The following is a 23972-nucleotide window of genomic DNA, read 5'->3' on the forward strand; positions in this document are numbered from 1 at the left end:
AAAGCGACCGCACACCCCTCCGCTCCCCGACTGGCGCGGCGTAAATAGCACCGGCGTTTTTATAGCGGCCCTTCCCGGCAGCCCCCGCGCGCGGCCGCGCCGATTGGCCGCGGGGCGGGCGGCCGCGCGCGGCCGGGCGGGGCGGCTCGGGAGCGCGCCGCGCGCGGGGCCGGGAGCGCGCACGGCCCGCCCCGCCCCGCCCGTTTCCGCCGCCGCCGCCGCTCGCGCTCGGGCCTGTGGAGCAGGAGGCGGCGGGAGCCGGACCAGCGCAGGCCGCAGGTACCGGGGGGCTCTCTGCCGACCGGGGGCGCGGGGAGGGGGGCGGATCGCCGGCTTCTCTTCTCCCCTCCCCCCTTCCCGCCGCCGTCGCCGGGTGGGGCCCGCCCGCCCCCGCCGGGAGTCCGCGGCCTGCGGGCGGGGGCGGCCGGGCCCGGCCGGGCCTCTCGCCGCCACCGCCGCTCACAAAAGTGGAGAGTTGGCGGGGGTGGCCCCTCCGCGAGTTCCCGGGGCCGGTAACGGGGCCTTTTCCGGACCGCGGGAGCGGGGGAGGGGAGGAAGGGGCGCGGCCCCGGGGCTCTCCCGCGGGAGCCGCCCGCGCCCCGCCCGGGACCCGGTACCGCCGCCCGGCCGTGGGCGATGCGGAGGGAGGCGGAGGCGGCGCTGCCCCCCGGCCCCGCGGGGTGACACGGGCGGCACCGGGGGTGCCCCGGTGAGTGGCAGCTTGTTGTGTGACGTCACCGGCGCCGGGGCCGCGCCCCGCCCGCACCGGGGGTCGCACCCGCGCTCGTCCCGGGCCCCCCGCGGCACGCGGGGCCGTGCCGGGGTGCCTGCGGAAGGGTTGCCAGGGATTTGTGCGCCGTTGAACTTTTATCTCGGGGAGGAATCGGCCTTTGGAGCGCAACTGGAAAGTTTGGGCGGTGTTTTTTTGGTGGGGCGGCTGCAGCAGGCCGGGGGAGCGCCGGGGGTGCTTTGACACGACCGGAGCCCCGACAGCCTCACCTGAGCTGAGAGCTGCCCGGTGTTAAACTACACCCTGCATAAACCTTTTCTGCCAGGAAACCCATTCTTTTGAGGGCGAGAGGAACCTCGAGACTGCTGTTTGAGTTTTAAAAATAAGACCCAAAAACTTCTCCCAGAGGTCTGGAGAGTTAGTTATTACAGATACTCAGGATGAAGTATTGCTCCCAATCCAATGATACCACAACTACTTTGATATCCCTTTAAGAGGTGTCTGGAACGGGGGTTTGTTTGTTTTTAGTTGCTGCCTCATATCCAGCTTTTGTTTCTCTCCTGGTACAGTTCACCTGTTTGTTGCAGGGAATTCTTGACCAGCAGTGGTTCCCACCCACCCTTTCTCTGTGGGATACAGTATTTGGAGAAAATTAAACACTAAGACCTCCCTAGGTAATGTTAAGTTTGTTGTTGCCTTTTCCCCCACCCCCAGAGCTTAGCCTAAGTATCAATTCTGTCATCTGTGTGACTTTGAAATGGTGAACTTCTTCCAGAAGCAGACTTCTGTTGATCGTCTTTTTATCTCAGAAATCTCAAAAGTTAATTTTATGTGCCTTAAATATTGTTTGTGACTCAAAGTATTAGGTTCTCTGATGGCTTTATTTGGGGATATTTTCCCAGTATGGAAATATTAAGTCTTTCCCTCCCTGAAAAGATTGTTTATGAAAATATTTGCTTGCTGTTGAAGACTCTTCTGATACATGTGTGCTTTCTTCCTGCCCTGTTCTGGTCTTACCCAGGTCTCCAGCCACACAGCACTGGCATTTCTCGTTCAAATATACAGAGTCTAATTCTGGTACTGATTTGGACCAAGGCTGCATCTTTAAAAAAAGAAAAACATTAGCTTTATTTCACTTTAATTAGTTCACTGGAATGTTTAACAGCACATTCAGCATAAATGTTTGACATAAATTTGTACGATTTGTACAATCACCCATAAAATTAGATGATTTGTATCATTTAACAGTAGAATACATGGGTTTTTCAATAATAACTTTTCAAGACATGAATGCAGTGTCACAGAAGGGGCAAAATAAATTCAGTCACAGCAGAAGTGAGTTGAGCAGCTCTCATGTTGTCCCTCCTCACCAAGCTCAGGCTCTGGCTGAGTGCCACAGCAGCCAAGCGCCAGAGGCGGGGAGTTCTCTGAGCCAGGAATTGACAGTAAAAACATCCTAAATGATCTTAACTGCCACCAGGATGTAGGACTGGGGATGGCTCTTCAGATAAGCAAATTCCAAATGAAAACATTTTGGAGAGGTTTTGGAAGTATCATCATCTTTCCTCATTTTTCTGATAGTAACTCTTGGTTTTTCTGGTTTTTACACTTAAATCTTTTTATCTCAATGTATTTAAGTTGCCCAGAACCCTGTGGGCTCTTCCTCACACCATGTCTGCTCTGTGCTAGGTATTTCTGACCTTGGCTACATTTTCATTAGCCAAGTGTACCTTCTCAGTTTCTCTAACATTTTACTCCCTGCTGCTGTGGTATCATCAGGTTCTTCCCGAGTCTCCATTCAACCACCATCTTTTACCTTTAGTACTAAAGCTCATCTCTCTCTTGTTCTGCTCTGTTGCCTTACAATGTGTCTTTAAATGTAGTTTGAACTATCGTGGAGGAGAAGTGTAATGGGGTGAGTTTGAAGAAGTTAGCATGTTGATAAAGTACAGCGAGTATGCCCTTGAAATCTTAAATTAATCCATGATGAGCTTGTCCTAGTAAAACACATAATAAGGGTGAAACTCTGTAATAGAGAACAGTGCAGTGCAAAATAAATGTGCCAAATGACAGCTGACCTTCATTCCATTCCCAGGGTACAGCTATGCACCTGCACACACCTGAATGCATGATGAAAATCCTCTGCTCCTTGCCTTTTGGTAGAATTCCTCTCTTGCTATAAATAGTGGGTAACTAAATAGAAAGAGGTAGTTGCTTATTACTTTTTGGTAAATCTCAAAAATAAGCAAAAATATCCCAAAATACTGTCTGTGGTACACTGGTTAAGTTCCTGTTACTTTTACACTACGGTTCAGTGTCTGGGTGCCTTCTGGTCTGGTGGATCTGTTACCACTCATTCTGAGCAGTTAATAAAGTAACAAAGGCTAATTGGAGTTGGTAGAGTGACACTGCCTTGTCCATCCTCTCTTCTGTCCTTTTCCTATCACCATATTTTCATTTGGGAAGGACATTTGAGACTATAAAATTTGAACTAAAATATCTATAGACCACCTTTTAATTAAAATATTTGCCATCCACGCAACTAAAAGCCAGTCCTTCCTAAGTGAGTCATCTAATTAAACTAATCAGAAGAAGGTTTGCTGTCTTTCTCTGACCACCTTTCATGACCAAGATCCCTTGTAAAACAAACAGATGGAGAATCACGAGTATACCCGGTAAAATTGGGCAGTACACCAAATGTGAGGTTTTGCTTTCCTCAGGCTCTGACAGTTGTGGGTTTTCTGCTTGCTTTTTTATTGTTGTTTTTTAATCAGAAACAGAGCTCAATTCAGTCTCTTTGCTCAGTTAATTAGCAGTGTTTTGCAGCCATAAATAGTTCTGTCTCACCTGGCCTGAACTGTCACATTTGGAGCAGGTTGCTGGTGTGGATATGTACAAAGGGATTCCTCCTCCTCATCTTCACAGTTTTAAGGAAGGTTGTCTTTGCATGTGTCAGTGATTTGAAAGAGCTAGCAGCTGTCCAAGTACCAGTTATCTCTGTTTGCATTCTCTGCTAGCATTTCATTTTTCTTATATTTTACACCTGGAGGCTCTTTATTCTTCACCTCCTGTCTGCTCTGTTGAAATTGTGTGAAGTGAGAAGGCCATCTCACAGTGGGATCTTGACTGGGTGCTGACCAAGTGAATTGGTTCATTTTTTGAACTTCAATCCAAGAGCTGTTTGGAAAGGCTGGGTTCCATGTAAACCACAGCAGAGCTAGGCTTCTGCACTTGAAATTGAAAATGTTGTTGGGAGGATTTTAAATTATACTGTGGAATGTTGACAGATGAGAATGAGCATGCAGTTTGGGATAAAGAAAGTATTAGAAATAAGAATACAGCCTTCAGAAAGTTTAAGTCATGAAGTTGACCAGAAAAGTAAATAAGAACATGAAGTCTGGCAAGTCAAATGAAAAATACAAGGACCTGCCAGAGAAACAGAAAAAAAAAAAAAAAAACAAGTTCATCAGAAAGAAGAAAGGTTCAGGATTCTGGAGGGCCAATAGATGGAAAAGTGAAAGAAATATTTAATGATGAAGCCATGAGTAGAAAGATTACTTATTCGTCTTTCATCTTATTCCTGTTTCCCGTGGAGGAGTCCAGGAGTCCGAAGAGGTTCCCTGTGCCAGATATTCTCTTTATGGAGAACAGGAGTCATTGGAAGATCTGTCTCTGCTTGAATTTTCAGCAAAGTAATTTATAGAGCAAAGTAATAAATACAGTTACAAGATGCCAAGACCAGATGGTGCTTGCCCAAGGGTTCCAAAGGAAACTCGGGCCTGAAATGACCGAATTACTAATTACACTGTGTAACTTCTCAATACCTTGAAGCCACAGAAATAGAAGAGAATTTATGTGGTAGCAGTTCTTAAAGATAGTTCAGCAGGATATCACAGTTCAGTGCCTTTCTAAAAAGTAGAAGAGAGAAAAAAGCTAACCAGATGGACCAACAACTTAAGAGTAGCAGAAAGGCAGTGTGGCTATTGCAAAGGAAATGGTGCAGCTCATATCTGCTGGAGGTTTTGAATGACTTGAGAAGCGCAGAGAAGGGAAGTTTGGGATAAGAGAAGAGGCATCTTTGTTACATCTCTACTGTTCAACATATTTGTAAATGAGAAAGGTGTTGAGGATGAAGAGAAGAAAAGACCAGAGCTGATTAGGAAGACTCACAGCTTGTCCTTCTGACACTGAATTAGAGGCAGCAAAATGCCAAATGAAATTTGTTCCAGATAAATACAAAGCAGGAGGGTAAACTTAATTTGTTTTATGCACTGGTGGGGTGAAAGTTAATTATTGCCACTTAGAAGGAAGAGCTTGCCATATTCCGTGAAAATGGAAGTTCAGTGTTCAACAGTGATCATATGAATTTGTATGAGGGGCTTTGGGAAAGGAATAAAAAAAGGAAAACAGGGATAGCATCATGGCTCTTAGTCCTCAACACACTGATTACAGTGGGGTGGCACAAAGAAAGATGTGCTTTGAGATACATTGCAACTGGAAAAGCAAAGTTGAGGCTGAAAATAGTGATCAGAGATAAGGAATGGATTCCATACAAGGGATGCTTAAAAAGATTTGAACTCCTTAGCTTGGCAAAGACATGACCAAGCAGTCTGGCCTAGATCAAAACTGATGGTGCCTCTCCCTCAGTCTGCACTGAGACCGCAGGGCCACAGAGTGCTTTGAATGATGACGATTTATGTGGCTTCAGAACCAAACAGGTGGATTGACAGGAGAAAACACTGTCAAATGTTGGGCTATTGAGCATAAAGAATAAAAAGAAATAATTACACCCAAGCTGTCAACTGAGAAAATACACTTATGGTGGTATCAGTGCATTTGCTCCTTCTTTTATTTACTCTGTCTGAGATACCTGCAGTATCAGGCAGTGTTGGGCTTGCTGGGTTTTTGATCTAAACCAGTGCAGTTTCAACAGATGTCTTGTGGTGGGAGAAGAGGAGGAGGGAACACAGATGAGTGTCAGTTGTGGGTACAAGTAGATGGCTGGCTGGAAAAGTTAGTGTTAGTTTTTCTTGTCCATATGTGCTTTACTGCCAGCCCCTGAAGACAGCCACCACGCCCAAGCAGAAGCCTGCCTTGCTCAGCATGAGGTGCCCCATATCCCATCTGACATGCAGGAGGTGTCTGGGAGGAGAGGACACCAAGAAAAAACTGGCCAAAATGCAAAGTGTTTTACAGATTACACACGCATGGAAATCCACAGATCTACTATAATTACCTAAATATTAAGCCCTAATCTCATTTTGTGCAAAGTAATCTTGGGACTCGGTATTGCATAAGAGAAGTGCTCTTGTAAGTCGTTGTGCCTACAGATAGCAAAGATGTAGTCGGTGGGGGCAAATGAGCAATGGCCCATGGGGAGGGCAAGGACAGCAACAACAGCCACAGATCCTGAGGACAGAATCCTTCTTTCTGCCCCCAAAATCCCAACTTTGCCTTCAGCCTTGGAGAGAGACTTGTCATGGTAGAGGAAGACAAGGGAGAAATGCTCAAATTAGTCTTTTTTCCCTGGGTTCTGAAATGGTGTTAATTTACTAATTATGTACCAATAAGGAGGTGAACAGTATAGGGGTGAACTTTGCAGGTAATTGATCAGGAGCACCGTGTTAAGTTTGGTGTCAAAAAACCAGGATGCGCGTTGACAATGTTAAGACAGAGTTTTCCTTGCACATATTGCTGGTATAATTTTTAAAAAAAATTGACTTAAACATACTTTAAAAAGGTCTTTCAGGAACCTTCTTTTGCAGTGTTTTTCTCCTACCAAGTTGAATGTGAATTAAATAACCTGGCTTGGAAAGGAAATGAAGGCATCTGTTTTGTTCACGCTTAAAAAACAGTGCGAGAAAGCCCTACAGATGAAATAAGAGAGAAGAAGTAACTGAACATAGAAAATAGGAAACAGAAGCTCAAAATTGTGGAAAGTAACTGGGAGGAGAGAGGAGCTCAAATAACTATGAAATTATGGATTTAAAAAATTGAAATGTGGTGAGGCCTTGCCATGTGTCCTGCTGCGAGGCCTGCCTGCCTTTGCTTTCAAGCTGGCTTGTCCTGTTTGCTCTTGTCCTGGTTTCAGGCCCCAGCTTTGCTCACTGCTCTGTAGGGTCTGAGAGAAGCATCCAGTTGTTTTCTTCTGTGGTTGCGTCTCTTCCAGACTGTCCTTTTTCCAGTTCTGCTGTAGTTGTTCCTCATATGGTCACTGTTGTGTAGTTTAATCATCCGTGTGCCCCGCTCTGAGTCATTTCCAGTTCATTTATAGCCTTTTGACATGGGAGGATCACAGCTGCACACATCAGAAGATGCAGTCATGCGATGGATTCTGACATCATCTTAATGATTTCTGGTTTGTTCCTTTTCTCCTAGTTCTTAATACTGGAATCTTTAAAATTGTGGCACTTTGGAGTATTGAGCTTTTATTTAAAAGGAATTAACTATATAACCTTTGAATGCTGTCCTTGAGTGGCAGTGATCAGCTCCCAGTCCATCATTTCGTACAGACAGTTGAATCTGGTTTTTACATTGCATATCACTTCACATTTCTCTCTTTCAAATTTTATTGCCAAGGCACAGAGCCAGTTAAAGTTCTGAAATCCATCACAGTTAGCCCTTGCCTTTATTACCTCTACATCTTGACATCACCAGTACATTTTGTTGTATAGCTATTTTTCTTCGCTTTTTCAGGTCATTTATGAACGTTGGGCTGTGCAGGTTCCACGGGTGTTTTTCTGAGAGCGCTGAGCATTTCCTTCTGCCTGGTTTCCTATCTTTTGGCAGTTATTTATCTATATACAGAGAACTTCCGTGCAATCAGGTATTCTGATTATCTCATTAAGTTAAAAAAAAAAAAGGTTGAATGATATTGCACACCTAATCTGACCAGATTTAGTAATTGACACCTCTGTTTTGATATATGTTTTAGCTCTGAAGATCTCTGGCCTGAAAATCGAGGGGGGCAATGTAATTTTTTTTCCAGAAAGCTCTTTACATACTGCAGCAGTTTGAGTTTGAGAGAATGCTAATATGCAGTAATAATAAAGAGAAGTAGGACAATCTTAATGATTGTAATCCCATCAGACTAAGACATCAATCCCAGTTACAATAATGGAATAAGTAACAAAGTGTTCAGGAAAGAATTAAGGCAGTGTCACTCAGCCTGGACTGGGGGAAATAGAAACAAGAGGTGTTAATTGTTTTAGTTTGGTTCTTAAGTGCAAGTGTTCATCTTAGCCTTCAGTTAGTACTTGACAGTAATTGCATGTCATTTTCAGTGAGAAAAGAATCCAGAACAAAATCAATATGGTTCATATTAAATTTAGTAGAAAGAGGGTAACTGTGAAAGGCAAGTGGGAGCTGTAGTGAGAATATGAAGGAGTTGGACTCTTGGGCTGTGTTTTTGAGTGGTCACCAGGAAGAAATGCAAAATGCCAGTAATGGGAAATTTGCAGAGGCTGAAGAAGTGAGGAAGTGACAAGGAAAACCTCATCATAATGCAGAAAATGTAATTGACTGCTGGGGTGAGGAGCCTGGTATGGCATTCTCTGTTACTGCTATTTTGAAGTCAAGATGATCTGCACTTGAATTAATGCACGGGGTGAAATGTACTGGGGAATGACCAAGCAGTGGCTTGTTTGCACTTGAAATGCATCTCAGGGTGTGGTTCTCTGATACTGTGTGAATGGATTTAAGGCTCCTGCTCCTGGAGCTGTGCTGCAGCAACCCTGGGGCATTTGGAGCTGGGATGGACCATGTGGGATGGGAAGATGACACCTCTACCACTTTGTTACTCCTTGTGCCAGGAATAGACAGTCACTACTGTCAAATGTGTAACAATAATTTTAAAAAAACCCAACCAGCTCTGTGTTAAGGTGCTGCAGTCTGGAAAGGTTGTTATGTGAGCAGCAGGAAGAGGGTGAGCGAAGGCAAATTGTTCACTCCCTTTCCATTTCGGAATTAGGAGGCAGTAAAAGAAACTAATAGGGACAAGCTTGAATTTGAAGGAAGTGGCTTTAGACAATGTGTAATTAAGTTGTGGGAACTCCCTCCACAGGATGTTGTGTGTGCTGGAAGTTTACATGGGTTCAAAGGGAGTTTGGACAAGCTCATGGAGGAGAAATCTGTTTGAGGTTACCAAATTCATGGGAACCACATCTGACCCAAGAAGCTCCTGAGCTGAAGGCTGGCGAGCATGGAGGGAAAAGCTTCTTGGTCATTTTTCCTCTTCTTTAGTGCAAGAATCCAGTCCTGAATTTATCCAAAATGCCAGGCACTGAGGTGGAGAGACCGAACTCCTAAGTCAATGTCACTATTTCCATGTGTGTAGACCTGCAGTACACTCACACGTATGAGTCTCTAGGTGTAAGTTTAGGTGCAAAAACAAGTTGGTCCAGTGGTCAGTGTCCATGTTGGAGCTGTTTGTGGGACACAGTGCTAGGTGTAGAGGGTTGCACAGGTCATGATTTGGGTGTTTTAACAGAAGATAGTTTGTGTGTTCCTGGGAGCACTTGGCAGTGCTGAGACTCATTCCTGTAAAGCCCGGGCAGGTGCTCTGTACAGGGAAGGAGAGCAAAACAAAATGTTTTCAAGGCAATTTATTAGAACCCAAAACAATTTTCTTCTCTGAGAGGAAGATGAATTGTGTGTTGTCACACAGGATTTTTCCTGAAGAGGAAGGCAAGGGGAAAGGCTGTAATTTGATAGGATGAATCCTACTTTGAGACTTCACATGATATCTCAGATTAGGCGTGCTGCGTCCGCATGACACTCAGCACGGATCTAGTGCTGACGGCTGATTCAGGTTTCCTCCAAAACATTGCACTGGCAGGCTTTATGCTGCATGAGGAATCTCCTGCCCCAGCACAGCCATTGCAGAGGCAGCATGAACAACACTCTGTGTCCTTAACGAAGATGCACTATATGCCCATGGCTATTAAACACCTATTGTGTACTTTTGGATAACTCTTAATGACTGTATAAAATTAATCAGTCATTAAGGGTTCACTGGGGCTGGCAACCAGTGTTGCTAAGACCTAATGCAGTTAAGCTGACCCTGTTCCCAGTTCTGGTGATTTAGTACAAAGAGGCTTGAGCTGGTTATTTGTGGAGTTAGCTGAGACCTGGGGAGGTTTATTAGCTGGAGGTGAACACAGCTATGCTGCTTCTGATTTAAAGCTGGCTCTGGAAATGTACAGCTCTATTTTCAAGGCACTTTTTCCAAGCTAGTAAAACATGCCAGACTTGAGCCTGGTTAACATAGGCTGAATGAACTGTTATCAGAAAGCTGAACACTCAGCTTGCTTTGTCCAAAGACCTTCCCAAAGGACTTGTGTTCAGTGTTTAATCCCGTTGGATACTATGCTGACCTTCTGTGTCAGTTTTTCAATTGTACTTCAGTCTTACAACAGAGAAAATCCATTTCTCTGCGGGTTAAATTTAATGTGCAGTATCAGTAGCCTGCCCTATGCTTTGCCACCTTTGGAACTTTTTTCAAGTGTTAAATTTCATATGTAACCCTCCCAAAAAGCCCCAGCAGATTGCTTTTTCTCACTGCTCCCACATAGTGCTGTAGTTAGAAATAGGTCTATTTTGCAATACTGTCAAACTGCTTTATCTACTGGCTGCAGTAAGGAATATAAATATAGCTCTTTCTCAAAGGCCTTGTTAGCAACACTTTAAATAATGTGGCTTTTTGGTTTATGAGTGGAAGTGTCCACAGGCAAACTTGCACAGAATTAAGAAAATCTTTACAATGAAATTAGTTGGCTGTCCCCTTGATAGAGGTGACCACATTCATGTTTTTAGTGCTTTGATTCTGGTGGCTTGGAATTGAACTGAGGTTCCATCCCAGTAATGCTTGATTTCAGGAGGTTCATGGTGTCAAAAGAGCAAATCACTCTGAGCTCAGTGTGTCTGCCTTGACTGTCAGTGTGGCTGTACAGATCAGTTCAGACAATAAATAAGTGGTTGCTTGCTCCATGCTTTGGGGTATGTACGAATTCCAGGATCTTTTAGGAACCCTGTAGCAGAAACACAGGTTGTATCTGATTCCTTTATGTGATTGAGTCACGTTTTTCCATAATTTTTTTCTTACTTTTATTTCAGTCCCAAGGCTGTTGACTTCCCAGTTTGCAGTTTGCACTTCTCTAAGAGGTGAATTGGGGTCACAGATTCTTTTATTTCTCAACTATTGCTATGGAAGAGCAGGGCCATCCTGTTTTGGTTATGTGGGGAAAAATGGCATGATAGCACACATAGGCTTATATATGCTGAAGGAAACTGATTTAAGGTAGCAGGACTAGCATTTCAGCAGCAAGCTGCAATATTTCTAGTATTTGTTTATATGTGCTTTCACTAATGAGAAGTGAGCAGCAAAAAAGGATTACAGAATGTATAGTTGCTGACATTCTCCATTGGGACTTCAGTGGAGGAGAAGGTTGAGATGCTTGCCTGCTGTTGGAAATGTGGGAATCCTGGATGCTGTTCTAATGGAGTGGTTACATCCGTCTGCTGTTGTCCTCCTGGCCTCTTTGCCTGACCTCTTCCCTGGTCATAGTCTTTGGACCACTTCACCCACTCACATGCTCTATGTTCAATCTCTTTCTTCACTGACTACACAGCTGCCCTAAAATCAGATCTGTTTCTTTGGGGCTGATCTACTTTGGACTCCAAACTGCTTTGCTAGTTCTCAGTGTTAATATCTGACCTTGCTAAATGGCCAGAAGAAAACTCTGAGAAAAGCCTGCTCATCCCCTCTTGATCCCTGGGGTCTTTGGGGAAAGCTCTTTCTTCCTCCACCTCAGACTTAAACAAAAGTGAGTATATTTTAAGAGTAAATGCAGGTACTGAGGCACAGGCAGTTGAGGGACTGGGACAGAGTCAGTTCTCCCCTGCGGTAGGTAGAGGGCAGGGCCTCACTGGTCAGGGTGGGAGACACTTGAGCAGGGTTTCTTCTTCTGGTCCCTCAGCCCGGCTCTTGTTCCTCCTGCTGCCCAGGGCAGGGCTGACTGAGTGAAGGGAAATAAAGCAAGTGAGAAGAGTGCCAGGCTGTAATTCACTCAGGAGCAAACTGCTTCAGTACTGGGTAGAGGAGTCAGCAGCAAGGCAGTCTTTCTAAGATTTCAAAACCTTTACCTTCCAACATTTTGGTTTTAAGGACTTGAGCAAGATTAGGTGGGAAAGAATTGAAAGGATGTTCTCCCCCTATCCCCTGCAGCGTTCTTACTGCATGCTGAACTGCTTCTGCTGAGTTCTTGCTGACATGCAATAACACAGATTTTTTTTTTTTTTTTTTACAAAATTCTGCATTTTGCAAAGGATCTGCCTGTATAGCATAGCAGGCAACATAAAGTTACTAGTAGTTAATTGGGAATTGAAATTAAGTATAGTTGTGATACCTATGTGATGCTAAAGGGCTGTTTCTTCCATCAGTTACTTTCTCCAGGATGAGATCCAGAGTGAGAAAGACAAACCTAGCATATTTGTTACCAGCCTATCCAAGTTCGGAATATCAACAGCCTGTCCACAATCCTCACTCATGCTGTGTGGCCTTGGGACCTGCTGGAGAGGAGGCACTAGAAAAGTTGTTATTTGGAAAAATAAATAGCATGCTGAAGAGGCAAATTCCCTTGCAGTAAAGAGTAATACTTGGGGGGAGTATGTTTAAAACATGGAAAAAATATTTTCCCCATTTCTAATTCTTCTGGAGTATTTGGTGGATTCCCTTAACAAGCAGGGCTTTATGCTGCAGGAGTCTTGGAGCCTCACTGCACTTAGAAACAGCAGCCTCCTGTAACAAGGATATTAGTGTGGCAACTCAGCAAACAGGAGCTCCTTGTGTTGTAACCTCCTGTGATGTTAGTGGGATTGAGTAAGTGATGTCTAAAGCTCCTGTATTACCTGTGAAAGACACTGGCTGAGGCTGGGGAAATGTCATAATTGAATCTCTTCCATTCAGATGAGTCACTTGAGTCACATTGTGAGAGTTTCCACTTTGAATCTAGCAGACTAGCTGGTTTTGAGAATCCTATAAATGCAAAGGTTGGAAGAGTGGTTCATTTAAGAGTAGGAAAAATTGCAGATCTCTTGCCTTGCTGCAGAAGACAGCACAGGTTCTCCTAGAAGATCACTGCAGCCATTCTGTTACACTAATTGGGATAAATTATTTCTTGCTCCATGTTCTGCATGCATCATCAGTGATGCAGTTCCAGCAGCTTTCTGGGTTTATTGGACTCTCCCTGCTCTGTGTGTTGTGTAAAAGGATGAATATGTAGTACTTTTGTTCAGTTACAGTGAGGCAGTAGTAGCTTGGGTTTGGTCTGTTTGTTACACCTTCTCAGGTAGTTTGTGGAGGTTTTTTAGTTCTAAATGTAGGCATGTGCTCACTGGTGAAAAGCTGTGCTGCAGCAAATAGTAAATTGTGTGTAATGTGCATCTTAAATGAAACTCTTTAGGCCAACAAAGTGCTTTGATTCCCACATACTGCTGGTACAAATTTGATGTATTTCCATGTTCCAGAATACTTGATGAAGAAAACCAGAGCATGTCAGAATGCACCAGAAAGACCTGACTGCTGTGAAAGCTGTTAGTGTTGTCCTTGCGACACACACCACTAAGATGCAGCTCCATTCTAACAATCCATTTTTTCTCTATTGTGCTACCAAGATGTTGTTTTTCTGAATCTTTGTCAGACCTGACAACCCCTTACAGCTGCCCACTGGAGAAGAATGTATTTATTTTAGCTAAAAATAACTAGTTAAAATATGCTCATCTGTACACTGAATCCTCTAAATTAGGAAATTCAAGGAATTCCTAAATTAGAAAGTGTTCAAGGTTGGATGAGGCTTTGAGCAAACTGGTCTAGTGAAAGGTGTCCCTGCCTTTGGCAGGGGGTTGGAATTATATGATCTTGAAGGTCCCTTCCAGCCCAAACCATTCTATGGTTCATTGATAATGATAAGTAGAAAGAAGTGGTTGTCATGTTTGGAGACTTCCTTCCGAGGTGGGTGGAGGTGTCTATCTGATGATCAGAGCTCACATCCTGAGGTGTTTATATCTACCCAGCATTTATAATCTAGGCTGCTTCTGAAAATTGGAGATTTTAGGTGGTGATTTTGCCTCTTGAATTGGATTTTATACAACACACTTGTTCTAGAAGAAATTGTTCTGTGGTAATGCTGTGGAAGGTGAAACTAAACTAAAAAATACAAGGATGCCATGGATCACCAAAAATGATAATGTGGTTGAGGCTTTTTGTGATGGTCCAGAAGGATCCTCTAGAAGCTGATGTTGAGGGAATTTTAATTCTCTAGATTTTGAATGTACTAGATGGAGGGGGCTGTTGGGCAGGTTTGATCTGTCCTGGTGACGGTCCTGCACAGAACTCTGTTAGCAGGAGAGCCTCATGGGGCAGGTCCTGAGCAGTGGGAAGGAAGTGGTTGAGCACACACAGCTCATTGGATCTCAGTGATGTCAACACATCTCAGGAGAAATTCAGGCTGAGAGTTTCATGAGAGTCTTTTCTCAGGAAAAAAAGATACTGAGGAGATAAAATAAAGCTCCTAAAATAATTAGAAGGATTTGTAGAAAGATCTACATTAAATAATGGGTTTGTGGGGTTTTTTTTACACAATTGTAGTTTCTTTGTAGACCTTTGGCATAGCTATGTAGAAGGCCAAAGCATAAAATTTAACTGGCAAGGAACACTTTAAAAATAATCTGGGTGACTGAAGTATTTAGAAGAAGATAGAGTTGATCTGATACTCCATTGAAAAATACAGTTATCCACAGGTGATGCCAAAAGGTCACCTACCCTGGGTGATACTGCAGGTAACTCAGGGCATCACAGGCCAGTCCCAGCCACCAGCACAGAAGGGAGAAGGAGGGAGGATGGCAAGGAAGGACAAGTTATCCCATTCCATCAGCCACCCACTGTGTCTCCAGGGCGGTTTCATCAATGGCCTAGATAATTATCTGGGAATCACTGCTATTAAACTTGCATCCAACAGACCGTGATTAAACGGGAAGACAGAGCTAGAACCTGAAGGTAGAATAAACCATCAGTCACTGTCAGGATAAATAAAAGTGTGGCAGTGGATACTCAGCTGTGTGAAGAGAGAACTACTCACTGTATAGACATCTGAATGAAAAAAAGTCTGTGAGCTATCAGGAAATAAAAGCTGACTGTATCAACAGTGTTGTCTTCAGGGGAGGGGAAGAAGAAAGAAAAAGACACATAATTCCAGATCGGTGTTTAAGCAGCAGGGTATCCCAGAAGATCAATGAAATTAATCCTTCAGCTCTGGGCACTCCTCACAGAGCCCTAGGAGAAATACTGGATTCAGCTTTTGGGCTCCACACTTCAGTAAATTTGTGCCAATTGGACTCTGCCCAGAAGGGAGCAATGGGAAAGTCTAGGAAATATGATTTACAGAGAAGGCTTGAATAAACTGGCATTGTTTTGCCTGAAGAGAAGACTAAATGAAGGCATGTATTCTCAACTGCATTGGGGAAAGGGAATAATCCATTTCTTATGGCCATGAAAAACAGCATAAACAGTAATGGGCTTATATTACATCAAAGGGCAAGGGTACACATTGAGGGAAATTTTCTCATTGTAAATGTTGTGGAGCACACGAGTAGATTACTTCAGAGGTTTTGTAGGACTTGAAGGGCAGATTAGCCAAAACTGACATTAAATAGAAGTTACAGGTAGTTGATCTTGAGTTGGTACAGAGGACAGATAATTTCCAGTTCTGTAAAATTCAAATACTACCATTGCTAGAAAGTATTCAAAATCATCTAAAACAATGCAAAGAAAACTTTTATTAGGCTTGAATAATTTAAAACCTTCCACAAATGTAAAAATAACCCCAAGTCTCTAAGGTAAATAACTTTTAACTTGTGTACATATATATTTGCAGGGGGAAAGAAACTCACTTTAGACATGGATTTTGATCACTTGAGCAGTGGTGTCTGAGAAGGCTGTCCTTGACCCTTGCTGCTAGATGGGTTGAAATGGTACCTGGAATATTCTCTGTACCTGGAGCAGAAGTACAGAATCTCTGTACTGCTTCTTCACCACCTAACAGTACTAAAGTTTGCTTATAAATGGTAGTTTTACCTTTTTACTTGATTTCATGAGGCAAGAGAGGAGGTGAAAAGGATAAAATGTTTTTGCTGTGTCCTTTAAATCTCTCCTGTGCTTCTTTGAGGCCTTCTCCCCTTGCCAGCAGCCCTAGTCATCCTCATAGAACTTTGTTCTGGGTTTGTCATGGCAAAAGTTAACTCACAGGGTGCTCCCTCTGTGGTATTTTGGTCATGCAGTCATAGGTATTGTGGTGGCATTGCTGTTTGCTCCATTTCCAGGAAGCTTCATGGGATGACTAAGCAGCTTCCCCTGGAGTGCCTTCATGTTATGGAGAAGAAAGTCGTAATGGGTCTGTCCTCACTGCACTCTGGTGTAGGCAGGTCACTTCCTAAATCTCTCGCTTGTCCCTGCATCCATCACAAATAAACGCCTGGAGAAGAGAGAGCAGGCGCATACATAGTGCTGGTTTTGTTTGCTTTGCCAGATCCAAAACAACCATCTCCTTCGGCCCCACCCTGACTCCCGGCTTTCCTTAAAGCTTTGCAACTTTTATACTGTCTTTTTGAGGCCAGAGTTGCTCATGAGCAGGTCGTGGATTTGTATGGTCCTGATATGGACCAATCAATTCATCATTATCAATTCATTGCACAGCTGAGATCTGCGTGGAGCACCACAGAGGTCTCCACTTCTGAGTACCCCCTGCTCTTACTGCAAGCTGACAGCAGGCTCTGTTAACCTGGGAGCAGGTTAATGCCCAGGAAAGTGGGTTGAGGGGTGATTTGAGTCCCACCAAAATCCTTTGCAGAGTGCTGGTTGTAATGTGAGGAACTGGTTACCTTGAGATCCTTCTGTTGGTGCTGTGCCGGGGCAGCAGGTGCTCCTCAGTCCGGCTGACTGGCACTTTGTAGTTAAGACAACTCAGTGTGATAAGAAAATGTTACTGCCCTTAAATTGAAGCATCTTCTATATGATTACCTGGAATACACTTCTGAGAGGGTACCCTGGGACAATGCTGCTCACTCACTCATTATCTCTGGGTGCTGCTATCTCAGCCTTTAGAACAGATCAATAAATGCTAAACCAGGCCCATCTCCTCTCCTTTCTATTAGTCTTGCACCTAGTGGGCTCACTGGTATGTTGATAAGTGCTGGGGAGTGTTTTTTCTTAAAAGGATGGGAATCTGAACTTACCAAGACCAGATATGTCTGTCTCTCTAAAGGACATGTATAACCAATTTAAAAGGTGTCATTAATTGAAGACTTGGTGTTTATTAATTATTAGCATTGTGGTTAAAAGCTGTATCAGTTGAATTAACAAGTCATCGTTTTTTTTTCAGCTATGGCAGCCATTCGAAAAAAGCTGGTTATAGTGGGAGATGGTGCCTGTGGAAAGACCTGTCTGCTGATTGTATTTAGCAAAGACCAGTTCCCTGAAGTGTATGTTCCCACTGTCTTTGAAAATTACGTAGCAGATATTGAAGTGGATGGAAAGCAGGTATGTGAACCCTTCTGTAAGAGGCAGAATGAACTGGTGTTTGTTCAGAATAGCACGGGCATCTCTACGCTTCCTTAACATGTGGTTAGTGCTTATATTGTAAATTGATTTTGAAATATTAAGTATGTTCCTGTGGAAAAGAAAATACTGGCTTTGCGAGAACCTGCTCATATCCAGTGTCTGTTTAACAAGGTGCTTCTAACTGTACACAAGCTGAGGGTCTAAAAGCCATGCAATCAGTCTGAGTAGAATGTTGCAGCAGGTGGGAGGGGATGGAGCAATGCAAAGATGCTGAGGGCATTGGGGATACTGGCCTTTGGAGCAGAGTCCCTGTTTTAATAGGGACCTGGTATTGTAATTAACAAAGACTAATTCCTGGAGAGGTTTTTTTTTAATACCTGCTCCTGGCAACATGCAGCATCCTTCTGAGAACAGATGACAGACAGGGTGATTAAGGGGGTTAATTTCTGTACTGTACATCTGCATCATCTGTCCTGCTTGTCTGAAGGAACACAATTATTAGCACCCAAGTGTAGCCACAGCTCACTGAGCTTCATTTTTAGTTTGTACTTCAGTAAACTAATTATTAAAATATTTCATTTTAGTTTTAAATATTTTGAAAACCAGTTTTAATCAGTGGAACCTCTTGAGTTCTTTTGTTTACCATACAAGCAGACGTGTCAGACACCTGCTCCAGGGGGCAGCTGTAGGTGCTGATCCCTGGGTAGGTTGCCTTCTGCACTTCTGTCAGCAGGGTGCTGGGTAATGTGCAAAATTGTCACTTTCCAGGATACTCCAGAAGCACACAGAGCAGGAGCTTTGCACCTTGAAAGCTCAGCTATTTACAGACCCTCTCAGGCAGGCACAGCCTGTGTGTGTTTGGGAAGTGTAACCACACAGAGCCGACTCTGCCGTGGCACTGCAGGTCAAGCATGTGGCAGGGCGTGGTGCTGATGGTGCTGAGCTTCCCTGTTTTGTCCCCGTGTGACACTGCCTTTGCTCTGGGCTCAGCTACAGCCAGGACATCCTTCAGTCTCTCTAGTTCAGATGCAGTGACTGATGGATTGAAGTCACTCACTTTTGATCCTGACTGGAGAAAAAGAGGGTTTTGAGCAAGTTTTGGACTTTATGTTAAATTTTATTTCCTAGTGTTGCAGAGATGCATTATTTATGGATTTAGTCAAGATAGTTCATGCTATTTGAGTCCAAAAAGAGCTTTCCTCTCCCATAATGTGAATCAGTAAAAGAAAATTTACTTTTAGACTAATATTAGGACATGTTTTTTCCCCAAGTGACACGTTCTACAGTTCCTATATTGTATTTTAGACACTAAGGATTATTGTTTGAAATATGTATGATATCCATTTCTCTCTCTTATCACCAAATCTAACTTCCTCATTCCTTTCTGCCTGAATCTCTGCATCTCTGAATGAGTGAACAGGGAGTCATGCCCTATCAGCTATATGCAGCCAGTAGCTAAAGGAAAATAGCATGAGCAGCTTGAGCAGTATCAGCTGATTTTATTTTTGTAACTAGAGGATATATTTTACCTAAGCTCTTGGTCTTCAGAAAATTTGATTACAAAAGTTTGTAGGAGAGCAGTGCTTAGGCCTCTTCTGTTTGACAGCCACTTACCTCTGTCTTCCTAGAAAAGCATTACCAGAAATGTCCAGAAGTCATATGAAGACAAAGAGGTGATGGTAGGAGATGTGGTGTTTTAGAAGCTGATTCCAGTGTCATGTGAGGGAACCATCAACAGACATCTCTTCAAAAATATGAACATTTGCCACAGAATTCACATTTGCAACTGCAGAGGTGACACTGAGAGGAGTATTTCTGACAAAAATACAGAAGATTATTTTTGTATATATGTGTAACTCAAGGCTTTGTCTCTTCACAATTTAAACAGTTGCATTGCACATGCAGGCTCATGTTTGGGTTCCAGTTCTGCCCATCTGTCTTTATCTGAGCTGCTGTGGACTTTTTTCCTGGAATTTTTGAATGCAGGGATTTAAAGAAGGCACCCACTGCATTGTGAAGGCAGACTCATCAGAGAATCTTAAGCAAAAGTATATGTACCTAAAGAGCTTGATTATAGTTTTTAAAGTTCTTTGCTTTAAATGTTGGCTATTCCTTCTGCAGTTTTAAACAATCCTATTGGGGTGTTCTCACCTAGCTCCAGCAAAAGTAGAAAAACTGAGAACATTAAGTACTTCTTAGTAACAAGAAGCTTTACACACAAATCAGTTCTGTTAAATTTGTGCACAAATAAGTACGATCTTGACATTTCTTAAGTCACTACAGGTTCCAGCTGTAAACCCATTGAAAATGTGCATAATCCTAAAAAGCATATACTTAGTTCACTTTCACTAAAAACTGGTATTTCTGGGATGCTTGTCAGAGAGTTTCCCAGACCTTTGGAGCTGATTCCCTTCGATTCTTCTGTCTTGCTTTTCTGCTGGTAGCTTTTATGTCCTTTTAGAGAATAGACAGTGGTCATAGGTATAAAGAAAAGACTCATAAACAGCAAAAAGTTGATTTTTGGAGTTACAGAATGTAAAATTCCTAATAGTTCTCCTGTGAAAGGAGAACTTGTAGTCTCCTCCTTTTGAGTGGTATTGACTGAAATATTTTATTCACTCCTGTTGTGTTGCTGGCTTCTGAATCAGAACTTTCCTGGTGATCTGACTAACCCCTTATCTTAATTTTGCAGGTTGAGTTGGCTTTGTGGGATACAGCAGGACAGGAAGACTACGATCGACTTAGACCGCTTTCTTATCCAGATACTGATGTTATACTTATGTGTTTTTCAATTGATAGTCCTGATAGTTTAGGTAAGTAGATCTCTGACTGAATCAGAACCACTTCTCTTTATCAATATATTCCCCTTGGGAATTGCAGTGTAGAATGTATTTTCCCTTGGGAGCTTTCCTAGTTTCAGCATTGCTGCTGGTTTGAGTGTGTAGTTTTCAGACATTAGGGAATTCTCCAGCAACACTGAGTATCAGGAGAGCTGCAGCAGCACTCTGTTTGCCCAGACTGTAAAAATTCTCTTCCCTCTCCTCCCTTCCTGCTCATCAGTATCTGGGTGCCAGGGTCCCTGGGAGCAGTGAACTGCCAAGCAGCTTTTCAGGTGTGCAGCATCTAGAGGCCAGCACACCTGAGCACTCCAGGTGCAGCTGCAGAATTAGTATTTTGGCTGTAGTGCAAAAACTAGCTTCAAAACCCTTGTCTAAGTTGTTCCTTCAAGCAAGAAAATAGGCCATATTACATAATAGTAAATGTCTCTTCAAAAGCTGAATGGAATTTCATGAAGATAAAAAGTGGTTATGCAGCCTGCAGGTACATCCACTGGTGAATCTCAACTATCTAAGAGCTTATGAAAGCACAGCCAGATGTTTTAGGCTGTTCAGCATTTCCTGCTATACAGAATTTGTCAAGGTTTTGCTTTCAAAAGCTCCCAAATCCTCCTTTCACTAAAAAACTAAAGTCATGTAGGGATGTGAGGAGGAGGTTGCTTGTATATGAGAACAAGTTCATTTGCTGCATGCAGGGAGAAATGGCAGATTGAAAATTACTTACCCAAAGCCTTTGTTTCTGTGTATCTGTAATTAGTGTGTTGAACAGTTCTGCTGCAGTAAGGGGAGAGCTGAGAGGGGTTGTTTTGTGTTGCTTTAGAAAAATAAGTGAGGTTAAAACTTAGGCCTCATTATTGTGCCTATCTCTAGCTTCTGGAGATAATAAAATGTTTCTCTTGAAGCAAAATATTCCATAACTTTCCAGTCCAGAATTCTGCATGCTGTTCTTCAAAGTCCCTTGTGCTAACCCTTGTCAGGTAGCTGCTGAAAGAAGCCAGATGTTACATGTCCTTCAGCTTTCAAATTACCACAGACAGGCTTGTCTTTCTTGGTAAGACAGAACAGGTCTATTTGCCTCCTTATGAAGAGTAGAAAAAAGGGCATCAGTGTGGATTATCAAGTTACAACGACTCAGGCAGTGTGTAAAAGCTTTAAAATAAAACTCTCCCCAGAAGCGGGGTTTTGTACAGTCATGTCTCTATTCATTTTCTTCAGAAAACATCCCAGAGAAGTGGACCCCGGAGGTGAAGCATTTCTGCCCCAATGTGCCTATCATCTTGGTAGGAAACAAGAAGGACCTGAGGAATGACGAGCACACAAGACGAGAGCTGGCCAAAATGAAGCAGGCAGGTTCCTTTCAGAGTCTTAGATAAATGGTAGAAGTGTGTGGTGGTTGTAGCAGAGCATTAGACAGGCACCCACAGCTGGCTGCTGGTTTTCTGTGGGCTGCCTAATCAACACCTATATACAAAGACTGAAGCATTTCTTTGGGGATTTTTTTCTTAGGCTTTTTTGCAATGGTAGCAAAGAATTGTATAAATGCTTCATCAGAAATAGGCAATCACTCGTTTCAAAAAGTCTTGCAGCTTTCAGGCTCAGAGATATCAGAAAACTGATCGTGTCCTCTGGCATTGGATTTTTAACTAACCAGTTCAATACGTGTACTTAATCCAGAAATTCCTTTGCATTTGTTGGGAAGCTGGGTGGGAAGGGGAGGAGCAGGGAGGGTTTGGGCTGTTCTCACCTGCTGCCTTTGTGCTGTTGCAGGAGCCTGTCAAACCCGAGGAAGGCCGGGATATGGCAAACCGCATTGGTGCATTTGGCTACATGGAGTGTTCGGCAAAGACCAAAGACGGTGTGAGGGAGGTGTTTGAAATGGCCACTAGAGCTGCTTTGCAAGCCCGGCGTGGCAAGAAAAAGTCTGGGTGCCTTCTCTTATAAAGCGTGGCCAGAGGAAGATGGCCAAAGCAGCACCCTGCACTTGAGTAATTTTGAAGTGCTGTTTATTAATCTTAGTGTATGATTACTGGCCTTTTTCATTATCTATAATTTACTTAAGAGATTTAAAAATCGAGTCATCTTGCTACCAGTATTTAGAAGCCAACCATGATTTTTATAACAATCTGCATCAAATTCATCTGTGCACCCAAGGTTAACCTCAACATTCCTCTAACAAACCTTTTCTGCACTCACAGGATATGCCAGGCGCTAATTGAAGACAATTCTCTATCTTCTTTCTTGTCTCTATAAAGAGAAAAAGCTGTCAACACAGAGGATTGGTCTGTAACTACTTTATAACTAACGTCCTATTCTAATTGAGTACAACCGTTACATGGCTGTATGGAATCGAGAGTAGCTTCAGTGCTATCACATTTAGGAAGATCTGATTTTCATGGCTTGGTGTAAAACATTAATTTGAAAATGTGATCACTCTGAAATGACCAAGTCCCATTCAGCTAAGGAAAAGTGAGGGTTCTGTGGTTTCATGTTAGTTACCTTTTAGTTACTGTGTAATTAGTGCCAGTTTAAATGTATGTTACCAAAAATAAATCTATTTACCCCAGCTTAGATGTAGTATTTTTTGTATAATTGGATTTCCTAATACTGTTACTTGTAACCTCCGCGTTAAGGTGTTCTGGGTTTTTTAAGAAACTGTATTTGAAAATAAAGTCCGGTGGAAAGCAGCTGATCCTCTTCCCCTCTTCATTTGTAAGAGTCTGACGCATTTGAATGATATGAGTGGTCTGCACACCCAGGAGTTTTTTCCATAACGTGCTGTAGGGATGAGAAAAGACAGCCTGCTCATGCTCAAAGCTTCTGAACTGTTCAGTTGCCTTAAATTCATTGCTGGACCCAGTTTCAAAACTTTAAAAAAAAAAGAAACTTTTTGTGTAAGTTTGGTTACCATGTAGTGATCAGACTCCTAACCTGTGAACTTCTTGCTGTTCTGCAGCCAACTAAACTCTTTCTGTATTTTCATTTTTCCAAGAACTAATAGAATAAAGGCAGTTTTCTAAGCTCCCTGTATCCTGGTGTCTGTATTCCTCACTCTGGGTTTTGGTCCCAGCATCTGACAGCCTGAATTAGAAATAGCATTTTTGATAAAGCTGAGAGAGAATTCGCTGAGCAGTTACAAGTGCTTTAACACTTATTTCCCAGCAAGGGATACCCATCTGCTGCTCGCAGTGCTTTCCAAATGCTGCAGCAGAGCCGAGTTGCAGTATCTCACCTGGCCCCCACAGCAAGCAGCAAAGCTTCACAGGAGCTTTTGATACTCGGCGAGATGAGAGTGCCTCACTTGAGTTGGATTTGTCAGTCCTGAGCATGGGACTAGAGGAGCAGGAGGAGGCTGTGTAGGAGGAAGGGAGGAGCAGATGCAGTGCTGCTGTGGGAGCATGGGATGGTTTGCAGCAGCTGGGCTGCGCTGGAGCAGTGGCAGAGGTTGCACGAGGCAGGTTGTTTGCCATGGCATTGCATGAGGGATGCCTTCAAGCCCTGCAGCACGGGCTGGGCTCAAGGTGTGGGCCCTGTGCCGCAGCCATGCTGGAGAGCAGATTGTGCTGCTCCTGGGGAGGAAAGGCCAGGGAACAGCAGTGGGCCTCTCCGTGCTCACACTGGTGTTTACAGCAGCTGCTGCTGAGCTGAGAGCCTCCTCGCTGGGCTGGGTAGGAGGGAGTCCAGGTGCTGATGACAATCCATGTCTGAGCACCTGGCTGCATCCCATAATGGCATACAAAACACCCGTGTCACTTTTTTCTTTTTTGGACAATTCCTGATTGCTTTTCCTGCAGCA

At 43.4% G+C, this 23972-nt stretch overlaps 1 protein-coding gene and 1 long non-coding RNA gene across 4 annotated transcripts; one reads left to right on the forward strand and one right to left on the reverse strand.

The window, feature by feature from the left end:
• The first annotated feature begins 115 nt into the window (after window positions 1–115).
• RHOA (ras homolog family member A) lies at window positions 116–23206 on the forward strand. 3 transcript variants are annotated; one of them, XM_068201752.1, is made up of 6 exons: window positions 142–279; window positions 7427–7556; window positions 17164–17321; window positions 20035–20155; window positions 21395–21525; window positions 21947–23206. In XM_068201752.1, exons 3-6 carry the CDS (start codon window positions 17166–17168, stop codon window positions 22118–22120), a joined length of 582 nt encoding a protein of 193 aa, XP_068057853.1. In that variant the 5' UTR covers window positions 142–279; window positions 7427–7556; window positions 17164–17165; the 3' UTR covers window positions 22121–23206. The 3 variants fall into 3 exon arrangements, with proteins under 3 accessions (XP_068057852.1, XP_068057853.1, XP_068057854.1); XM_068201753.1 differs by lacking the exon at window positions 7427–7556 and adding an exon at window positions 1318–1404 and having other exon boundaries at window positions 177–279; XM_068201751.1 differs by lacking the exon at window positions 7427–7556 and having other exon boundaries at window positions 116–279.
• On the reverse strand, window positions 8539–17165 carry LOC137480621 (uncharacterized). The gene is made up of 3 exons (XR_011003003.1): window positions 15861–17165; window positions 15677–15779; window positions 8539–12764 (listed from the first exon to the last, which is right to left on the reverse strand). It is a non-coding gene; the product is annotated as an uncharacterized lncRNA (long non-coding RNA).
• Window positions 23207–23972: the final 766 nt, after the last annotated feature.

Source organism: Anomalospiza imberbis, chromosome 11 (genome assembly GCF_031753505.1).
Source record: "Anomalospiza imberbis isolate Cuckoo-Finch-1a 21T00152 chromosome 11, ASM3175350v1, whole genome shotgun sequence".
Classification (NCBI taxonomy): domain Eukaryota; kingdom Metazoa; phylum Chordata; class Aves; order Passeriformes; family Viduidae; genus Anomalospiza; species Anomalospiza imberbis.

Coding starts and splice junctions, on each gene's coding strand:
- RHOA (XM_068201751.1), top strand. CDS start 17,166: ATGGCAGCCATTCGAAAAAAGCTGGTTATAGTGGGAGATGGTGCCTGT. Junction 17,322..20,034: donor TTGAAGTGGATGGAAAGCAG/GTATGTGAACCC, acceptor TTAATTTTGCAG/GTTGAGTTGGCTTTGTGGGA. Junction 21,526..21,946: donor AGCTGGCCAAAATGAAGCAG/GCAGGTTCCTTT, acceptor GTGCTGTTGCAG/GAGCCTGTCAAACCCGAGGA.